This window comes from Oncorhynchus clarkii, chromosome 17 (genome assembly GCF_045791955.1).
Source record: "Oncorhynchus clarkii lewisi isolate Uvic-CL-2024 chromosome 17, UVic_Ocla_1.0, whole genome shotgun sequence".
NCBI lineage: Eukaryota > Metazoa > Chordata > Actinopteri > Salmoniformes > Salmonidae > Oncorhynchus > Oncorhynchus clarkii.
The window spans coordinates 77,945,033-77,955,735 of NC_092163.1; the positions used below are offsets into that span (position 1 = coordinate 77,945,033).

The 10,703-nt window shown below is 47.4% G+C and overlaps 1 protein-coding gene across 1 annotated transcript in view; it reads left to right on the forward strand.

The window, feature by feature from the left end:
• LOC139371449 (acid-sensing ion channel 1-like) overlaps positions 1-10,703 on the forward strand; it is a 453,322-nt gene that overhangs the window by 407,066 nt on the left and 35,553 nt on the right. Inside the window, exon 4 of the mRNA XM_071111871.1 lies at positions 5,907-6,034. Within this exon, the coding sequence (XP_070967972.1) occupies positions 5,907-6,034 (128 nt within the window). The remainder of the gene's footprint in view (positions 1-5,906; positions 6,035-10,703) is intronic.

Sequence of the window (10,703 nt, forward strand, 5' to 3'; positions counted from 1 at the left end):
GGGATGGATAGGGGATAGTTAGGGGACGGATTGGGGATAGTTAGGGGATGGATTGGGGATGGATTGGGGATAGTTAGTGGATAGTTAGGGGATGGATTGGGGATAGTTAGGGGATGGATTGGGGATAGTTAGGGGATGGATTGGGGATAGTTAGGGGATAGATTGGGGATGGATTGGAGATAGTTAGGGGATGGATTGGGGATAGTTAGGGGATGGATTGGGGATGGATTGGGGATAGTTAGGGGATGGATTGGGGATGGATTGGGGATAGTTAGGGGATGGATTGTGGATGGATTGGGGATAGTTAGGGGATGGATTGGGGATAGATGGGGGATGGATTGGGGATGGATAGGGGATGGATTGGAGATAGTTAGGGGATGGATTGGGGATGGATTGGGGATAGTTAGGGGATGGATTGGGGATAGTTAGGGGATGGATTGGGGATAATTAGGGGATGGATTGGGGATGGATTGGGGATAGTTAGGGGATGGATCTGGGATGGATTGGGGATAGTTAGGGGGTGGATTGGGGATGGATTGGGGATAGTTAGGGGATGGATTGGGGATAGTTAGGGGATGGATTGGGGATAGTTAGGGGATGGATTGGGGATAGTTAGGGGATGGATTGGGGATAGTTAGGGGATGGATTGGAGATGGATGGCGGATGGATTGGGGATGGATTGGGGATGGATTGGGGAGTGTTAGGGGATGGATAGGGGATAGTTAGGGGACGGATTGGGGATAGTTAGGGGATGGATTGGGGATAGTTAGGGGATGGATTGGGGATGGATTGGGGATAGTTAGGGCATGGATTGGGGATAGGTAGGGGATGGATTGGGGATGGATGGGGGATGGATAGGGGATGGATTGGAGATAGTTAGGGGATGGATTAGGAATAGTTAGGGGATGGATTGGGGATGGATTGGGGATAGTTAGGGGATGGATTGGGTATGGATGGGGGATGGATTGGGGATGGAAAGGGATGGATTGGAGATAGTTAGGGGATGGATTGGGAGTGGATTTGGGATAGGTAGGGGATGGATTGGGGATGGATGGGGGATTGATTGGGGATGGATAGGGGATGGATTGGAGATAGTTAGGGGATGGATTGGGAATAGTTAGGGGATGGATTGGGGATGGATTGGGGATAGTTAGGGGATGGATTGGGTATGGATGGGGGATGGATTGGGGATGGATTGGGGATAGTTAGGGGATGGATTGGGGATAGTTAGGGGATGGATAGGGGATAATTAGGGGATGTATTGGGGATGTATTGGGGATAGTTAGGGGATGGACTGGGGATGGATTGGGGATAGTTAGGGGATGGATTGGGGATGGATTGGGGATAGTTAGGGGATGGATTGGGGATGGATTGGGGATAGTTAGGGAATGGATTGGGGATGGATGGGGGATGGATTGGGGATGGATAGGGGATGGATTGGAGATAGTTAGGGGATGGATTGGGGATAGTTAGGGGATGGATTGGGGATAGTTAGGGGATGGATTGGGGATAGTTAGGGGATGGATTGGGGATGGATTGGGGATGGATTGGGGATAGTTAGGGGATGGATTGGGGATGGATTGGGGATATTTAGGGGATGGATTGGGGATGGATTGGGGATAGTTAGGGGATGGATGGGGGATGGATTGGGGATAGTTAGGGGATGGATTGGGGATAGTTAGGGGATGGATTGGGGATAGTTAGCGGATGGATTGGGGATAATTAGGGGATGGACTGGGGATGGATTGGGGATAGTTAGGGGATGGATTGGGGATGGATTGGGGATAGTTAGGGGATAGTTAGGGGATGGATTGAGGATGGATTGGGGATGGATAGGGGACGGATTGGGGATGGATTGGGGATAGTTAGGGGATGGATTGGGGATGGATGGGGGATGGATTGGGGATGGATTGGGAATAGTTAGGGGATGGATTGGGGATGGATTGGGGATAGTTAGGGGATGGATTGGGGATGGATTGGGGATAGTTAGGGGATGGATTGAGGATGGATTGGGGATGGATAGGGGATGGATTGGGGATGGATTGGGGATAGTTAGGGGATGGATTGGGGATGGATGGGGGATGGATTGGGGATAGTTAAGGGATGGGTTGGGGATAGTTAGGGGATGGATTGGGGATGGATGGGGGATGGATTTGGGGATGGATTGGGGATAGTTAGGGGATGGGTTGAGGATAGTTAGGGGATGGATTGGGGATAGTTAGGTTATGGATTGGGGATAGTTAGGGGATGGATTGGGGATAGTTAGGGGAAGGATTGGGGATAGTTAGGGGATGGATTGGGGATAGTAGGGGATGGATTGGGGATATTTAGGGGATGATTGGGGATGGATAGGGGATAGTTCGGGGATGGATTGGGGATAGTTAGGGGATGGATTGGGGATAGTTAGGGGATGGATTGGGGATGGATTGGGGATGGATAGGGGATAGTTAGGGGATGGATTGGGGATGGATTGGGGATAGTTAGGGGATAGTTAGGGGATGGATTGAGGATGGATTGGGGATGGATAGGGGATGGATTGGGGATGGATTGGGGATAGTTAGGGGATGGATTGGGGATGGATGGGGGATGGATTGGGGATGGATTGGGAATAGTTAGGGGATGGATTTGGGATGGATTGGGGATAGTTAGGGGATGGATTGGGGATGGATTGGGGATAGTTAGGGGATGGATTGGGGATGGATTGGGGATAGTTAGGGAATGGATTGGGGATGGATGGGGGATGGATTGGGGATGGATAGGGGATGGATTGGAGATAGTTAGGGGATGGATTGGGGATAGTTAGGGGATGGATTGGGGATAGTTAGGGGATGGATTGGGGATAGTTAGGGGATGGATTGGGGATGGATTGGGGATGGATTGGGGATAGTTAGGGGATGGATTGGGGATGGATTGGGGATATTTAGGGGATGGATTGGGGATGGATTGGGGATAGTTAGGGGATGGATGGGGGATGGATTGGGGATAGTTAGGGGATGGATTGGGGATAGTTAGGGGATGGATTGGGGATAGTTAGCGGATGGATTGGGGATAATTAGGGGATGGACTGGGGATGGATTGGGGATAGTTAGGGGATGGATTGGGGATGGATTGGGGATAGTTAGGGGATAGTTAGGGGATGGATTGAGGATGGATTGGGGATGGATAGGGGACGGATTGGGGATGGATTGGGGATAGTTAGGGGATGGATTGGGGATGGATGGGGGATGGATTGGGGATGGATTGGGAATAGTTAGGGGATGGATTGGGGATGGATTGGGGATAGTTAGGGGATGGATTGGGGATGGATTGGGGATAGTTAGGGGATGGATTGAGGATGGATTGGGGATGGATAGGGGATGGATTGGGGATGGATTGGGGATAGTTAGGGGATGGATTGGGGATGGATGGGGGATGGATTGGGGATAGTTAAGGGATGGGTTGGGGATAGTTAGGGGATGGATTGGGGATGGATGGGGGATGGATTTGGGGATGGATTGGGGATAGTTAGGGGATGGGTTGAGGATAGTTAGGGGATGGATTGGGGATAGTTAGGTTATGGATTGGGGATAGTTAGGGGATGGATTGGGGATAGTTAGGGGAAGGATTGGGGATAGTTAGGGGATGGATTGGGGATAGTAGGGGATGGATTGGGGATATTTAGGGGATGATTGGGGATATATAGGGGATAGTTCGGGGATGGATTGGGGATAGTTAGGGGATGGATTGGGGATAGTTAGGGGATGGATTGGGGATGGATTGGGAATGGATAGGGGATAGTTAGGGGATGGATTGGGGATGGATTGGGGATAGTTAGGGGATAGTTAGGGGATGGATTGAGGATGGATTGGGGATGGATAGGGGATGGATTGGGGATGGATTGGGGATAGTTAGGGGATGGATTGGGGATGGATGGGGGATGGATTGGGGATGGATTGGGAATAGTTAGGGGATGGATTTGGGATGGATTGGGGATAGTTAGGGGATGGATTGGGGATGGATTGGGGATAGTTAGGGGATGGATTTAGGATGGATTGGGGATGGATAGGGGATGGATTGGGGATGTATTGGGGATAGTTAGGGGATGGATTGGGGATGGATGGGGGATGGATTGGGGATAGTTAAGGGATGGGTTGGGGATAGTTAGGGGATGGATTGGGGATGGATGGGGGATGGATTTGGGGATGGATTGGGGATAGTTAGGGGATGGGTTGAGGATAGTTAGGGGATGGATTGGGGATAGTTAGGTTATGGATTGGGGATAGTTAGGGGATGGATTGGGGATAGTTAGGGGATGGATTGGGGATAGTTAGGGGATGGATTGGGGATAGTAGGGGATGGATTGGGATATTTAGGGGATGATTGGGGATGGATAGGGGATAGTTAGGGGATGGATTGGGGATAGTTAGGGGATGGATTGGGGATAGTTAGGGGATGGATTGGGGATGGATTGGGGATGGATATGGGATGGGTTGGGGATGGATGGATGTGGGATGGATTGGGGATAGTTAGGGGATGGATTGGGGATAGTTAGGGGATGGATTGGGGATGGATTGGGGATAGTTAGGGGATGGATTGGGGATGGATGGGGATGGATTGGGGATGGATAGGGGATGGATTGGAGATAGTTAGGGGATGGATTGGGGATAGTTAGGGGATGGATTGGGGATGGATTGGGGATAGTTAGGGGATGGATTGAGGATGGATTGGGGATGGATAGGGGATGGATTGGGGATGGATTGGGGATAGTTAGGGGATGGATGGGGGATGGATTGGGGATGGATTGGGAATAGTTAGGGGATGGATTGGGGATGGTTAAGGGATGGATTGTGGATGGATGGGGAATGGAAAGGGGATAGTTAGGGGATGGATTGAGGATAGTTAGGGGATGGATTGAGGATGGATTGGGGATGGATAGGGGATGGATTGGGGATGGATTGGGGATGGTTAGGGGATGGATTGTGGATGGATTGGGGATGGAAAGGGGATAGTTAGGGGATGGGTTGGGGATAGTTAGGGGATGGATTGGGGATGGATGGGGGATGGATTGGGGATGGATTGGGGATAGTTAGAGGATGGGTTGGGGATAGTTAGGGGATGGATTGGGGATAGTTAGGGGATGGATTGGGGATGGATGGGGGATGGATTGGGGATAGTTAGGGGATGGATTGGGGATAGTTAGGGGATGGATTGTGGATGGATGGGGGATGGATTTGGGGATGGATTGGGGATAGTTAGGGGATGGATTGTGGATAGTTAGGGGATGGATTGGGGATAGTTAGGGGATGGATTGGGGATAGTTAGGGGATGGATTGGGGATGGATGGGGGATGGATTGGGGATGGATTGGGGATAGTTAGAGGATGGGTTGGGGATAGTTAGGGGATGGATTGGGGATAGTTAGGGGATGGATTGGGGATAGATGGGGGATGGATTGGGGATAGTTAGGGGATGGATTGGGGATAGTTAGGGGATGGATTGGGGATGGATGGGGGGTGGATTTGGGGATGGATTGGGGATAGTTAGGGGATGGATTGTGGATAGTTAGGGGATGGATTGGGGATAGTTAGGGGATGGATTGGGGATAGTTAGGGGATGGATTGGGGATATTTAGGGGATGATTGGGGATGGATTGGGGATAGTTAGGGGATGGATTGGGGATGGATAGGGGATGGATAGGGGATAAGGGCAGGCTAGTACACAGGGGAAACATCAACAATAGAGTATACATCATTTTGAGATCAATCTGTTCTTCTGATTCCTTACTGTAGTCAGATTTTCAGGTTACTAATTTCATGTTTTTTCTCTGTCCAGTTGAATGAAATCAGACTGATTAATACACTGACCATGCTGTTTCTGACGTCTGTTTTTTGGGATGCAAGTTTCTCATCTTTCTCTTCCTCTCTCCAGATGAGACGTCGTTCGAGGCGGGCATCAAGGTTCAGATCCACACACAGGACGAGCCTCCCTTCATTGACCAACTGGGTTTCGGTGTGGCCCCGGGCTTCCAGACCTTCGTATCCTGTCAGGAACAACGGGTAAGGTATCAATCAATCAATCAAGCATGCCATTATTGGCTCTTCCCAATGTGAGCTTGCTAAAAGGGAAGGCAAAAAATTAGTTAAAAAAAAACAAAATAATGGTTGTCTGGGTTATTGTTGATGTCTGTATGTGGGAGGTTGTTTTGTTGTTCGTGATGATGTCATCCTGCCATATTAATAAAGAAGGACGTGTGACGGACAGATTCCCGACCAGCATACACCATTACAGTGATTTCCAAAGGTCGTGTTCTTGATGAAAACAGGACGCGGTTATTCTGAAATCCAGTCGGTCCGTTTTCACCTTGAAAAAGACTCTACAATCTCATTTTATTTTTCCCTGATGCATGTGTTACCTTACAGGGATCTCATCAGTGGCTTGGTGGATATCCACACTTTTCAATCAGTGCTCCCATGCTCTCTCTTCGGGAAAGAATAATAATTCCCTATGATGTATTCCATCCAACTCTACCCTCTCATCATGTACACTACCGTTCAAAGGTTTGGGGTCACTTAGAAATGTCCTTGTTTTTGGAAAGAAAAGCACATTTAGTTGTCCATTAAAATAATATCAAATTGACCAGAAATACAGGGTAGACATTGTTAATGTAAATGACTATGACTATTGTAGTTGGAAACTATTTTTAATGGAATAGCGTAGAGAGGCCCATTATCAGTAACCATCACTCCTGTGTTCCAATGGCACATTGTGTTAGCTAATCCAAGTTTATAATTTTAAAAGGCAAATTGATCATTAGAAAACCCTTTTGCAATTATGTTAGCACAGCTGAAAACTGTTGTCCTGAATAAAGAAGCAATAAAACTGGCCTTCTTTAAAACTGGCCTTCTTTTAAAATTATAAACTTGGATTAGCTAACACAACGTGCCATTGGAACACAGGAGTGATGGTTGCTGATAATGGGCCTCTGTACGCCTATGTAGATATTCCATTACAAATCTGCCGTTTCCAACTACAATAGTCATTTACAACATTAACAATGTCTACACTGTATTTCTGATTCATTTGATGTTATTTTAATGGACAACAAAATGTGCTTTTCGTTCAAAAACAAGGACATTTCTAAGTGACCCCAAACTTTTGAACGGTAGTGCATATCTAACCTGACAGAGTGAAATCCTAGGTATTTATACTCTCTCTGGGACTATAGATTATGTTGTGACTTTACTTTCATTAATCTGATGAATGTTATTTATTTAATTACCCGATTAAATGAATAAGGTTGTTTAAAGAGTTAACATCTCCCGAATTAAACTCTAAAGGTCTTAACCTATCACATCCATAAAACAGTCAACGTATTAATCATAATCTCGTGTCATATCATCATTCTGACAGTCGTAACCTCCTGCAACTGCAAAAACCCCAGCCTTACTTATGATTCAGTACTACACAAATTGGTTGAATTATTTATTTACTAGCTAACTAAATGATAACAAAGAGAATAAACATACACACTTATTAATACATTAGATAAAGGTTGCTAGATGACTGACTCAATAAATGGCGGCTTGTGATGGAGAGGGAGGGAGAGAGAGAGAGAAAGAGACACTTATCGTTGATACGTTTTAGGAACTACTCTCACAGTAATCATATAATATAGACACGAACCGCCGCCCGTTTGGAGTTAGAAATCATGAATGTATTTACGTGTAAATGCATTCGTTCGCCGCGTGTCTCTGTCGGAACCAGGCCTTCTTAGGAAGGTTGTTGGACCTTTCTGCCTCATGCTTGTAAGGCTCTGAAAGGCTCTGACCCCAGCAGCTCCCTCCTCCACCTCTGTGGGTGAGAGAGGGTCTGGTTGAAATAAGCCATTTTTAATTAAGCTGACCCATTCGGATCCTCACAGGACAGTCATGACAAATGCGTTTGATGAAATGAACACAGGAGATAAGGTTTGAATAGATCATGTTTTTTGCCAGAGACGTCATCAGAGCGCGCAACAGAACAGTGTACTGTCTACACTCTGTCTCCTCTCCGTTTGTTGTTGTTATGAAATAGTTTCTAAATCATAGCTGAAGTTTGTATTGCTATGGATACCGCGACGCGGTCAGCCTTTACAGAAGTTTGTCTCCAGGATTCCTGTTAAGTAGCAGTTAGCTGCTATCCATCATGAAAACGGAGCAGGCTAACGATAGCAGTGCTAGCCATAATGAAAACGGAGCAGGCTAACGCTAGCAGTGCTAGCCATCATGAAAACGGAGCAGGCTAACTCTAGCAGTGCTAGCCATCATGAAAATGGAGCAGGCTAACGCTAGCAGTGCTAGCCATCATGAAAATGGAGCAGGCTAACGCTAGCAGTGCTAGCCTACCGGTGTGTTTATCCACAGCTGGGAACAATTGCTTCAGGTGTGACATTATTTCCACACAATCATAAGATAAGGTGGAACTAGAAAATGAACAGGGATGTGTCTGCCCTAAATGCACCACCATCAATCAGCTCAGGGAAGAAATCCTCCGGCTGTTAGCTCGGCTGAGAGAAAAGGATAACCTGCTTTCTAAGTACACCGACCTTGCTGTAACCCAGGCAACCTGAATCACAGTTTTAAATGCCTCCTATAGCAAAGCTGTCAATGAGTTGGGTGGCGTTGATCTGTCCAAATCTAACAGACAGATGTTCAGCTCAACTCCACGGCCCCATGGGAGGCTGGACAGGAGATCGGGGAGGCAGTCTGGTCACCCTTCATCTATCCGAGAAGATCTGATCCAGCTTTGCCCCGCTTGAGATGGATCTACCAGCCCAGGAAGTCAGCACAGATCTTGGGTGTATACACTCCCCCACGGCCACCACAGTTCAGCAGGTCGCTGACTCAAGACAGAAGGGTCTCAGGCCATCCTCCCCCCACGTCCGCTGTTGCTGGTGTGAAGAGTCAGGCTAGCCTGGCTAGAAGCCTCCGTCCCCCCCTGCCCAAGTCAGTCCCATCCCGCTCCTTCTCTTCCATCACAACAACCAACATTGTGGGCAGCTAGATGGTGTGAGATTTTGGCCTGCCTACGGTCTGTGGACCAGCCAAGGTCTACTGTCTCCCAGGAGCCCGTGTCCATGACATCAACTCCAACTCCATTCTCTGAACCTCCTTCTTCTACCCAGGACAATGGCAATAGAGACTAAACAAGATAAACACAAAGCAAACATTTTACTTCATAACTATCAGCTAGCTATATGTGAATTGTAAAAATGTAGCTAACCAGATAGTATAAAAGGCAAAAATTACCTTATCCAAGTAAGATGTCAATTTTTTGTGGGTAGCGATTATTTGTGGCTATCTGGCTAGATAACAGTAGTAGCTAGCCAGTTAGCTCTATTGCCTTACTATGGGCTTACAACCTATGCACACTACTACAGTGGGTATTGTAGGCAGGTAACCATGCCAAAATGAACACAACATGTATTGATTAACATATCAAGATAAAATATTGTAGTCAGGCAACATATGAGATGTGAGTTTGTTTTCTCTCGCTTCAGTTCAAATAGTGGCAGCCATTGAGTTCAAGAAAATATTTAATTTTTATGTGCTGCGTCATTTTTCTTTGCAAACTTTCCATTGAATCACGCTTCAAAATATGTACAAACGGAGTACACGTTCAATAAGTGCTCCATTTCACATACTTTGATTTGGACTCATACTCCGACCCTCCCGTGCTCCAATGTACGTGCCCGGAGCACGGTAGAATGCATTTTGAGAAACATGCAGGATTCCGCCTAACCGCAGGGGTTCTAGGATTATTTTCAGCAACTCTAAACTGTTTTAGAGACTGACAGACAGGGTCTGGTAGTGCTCCAGTCCCAGCAACATCAAACTGTTTTAGAGACTGATGGACAGGGTCTGGTAGTGGTCCAGTCCCAGCAACATCAATCTGTTTTAGAGACTGACAGACAGGGTCTTGTAGTGCTCCAATCCCAGCAACATCAATCTGTTTTAGAGACTGACAGACAGGGTCTGGTAGTGCTCCAGTCCCAGCAACATCAAACTGTTTTAGAGACTGATGGACAGGGTCTGGTAGTGGTCCAGTCCCAGCAACATCATTCTGTTTTAGAGACTGACAGACAGGGTCTTGTAGTGCTCCAGTCCCAGCAACATCAATATGTTTTAGAGACTGACAGACAGGGTCTTGTAGTGCTCCAGTGCCAGCAACATCAATCTGTTTTAGAGACTGACAGACAGGGTCTGGTAGTGCTCCAGTACCAGCAACATCAATCTGTTTTAGAGACTGACAGACAGGGTCTGGTAGTGCTCCAGTCCCAGCAACATCAATCTGTTTTAGAGACTGACAGACAGGGTCTGGTAGTGCTCCAGTCCCAGCAACATCAATCTGTTTTAGAGACTGACGGACAGGGTCTGGTAGTGCTCCATCCCCAGCAACATTAAACTGTTTTAGAGACTGACGGACAGGGTCTGGTAGTGCTCCAGTCCCAGCAACATCAAACTGTTTTAGAGACTGACGGACAGGGTCTGGTAGTGCTCCAGTCCCAGCAACATCAAACTGTTTTAGAGACTGACAGACAGGGTCTGGTAGTGCTCCAGTCCCAACATCAATCTGCTTTAGAGACTGACAGACAGGGTCTGGTAGTGCTCCAGTCCCAGCAACATCAATCTGTTTTAGAGACTGACGGACAGGGTCTTGTAGTGCTCCAGTCCCAGCAACATCAAT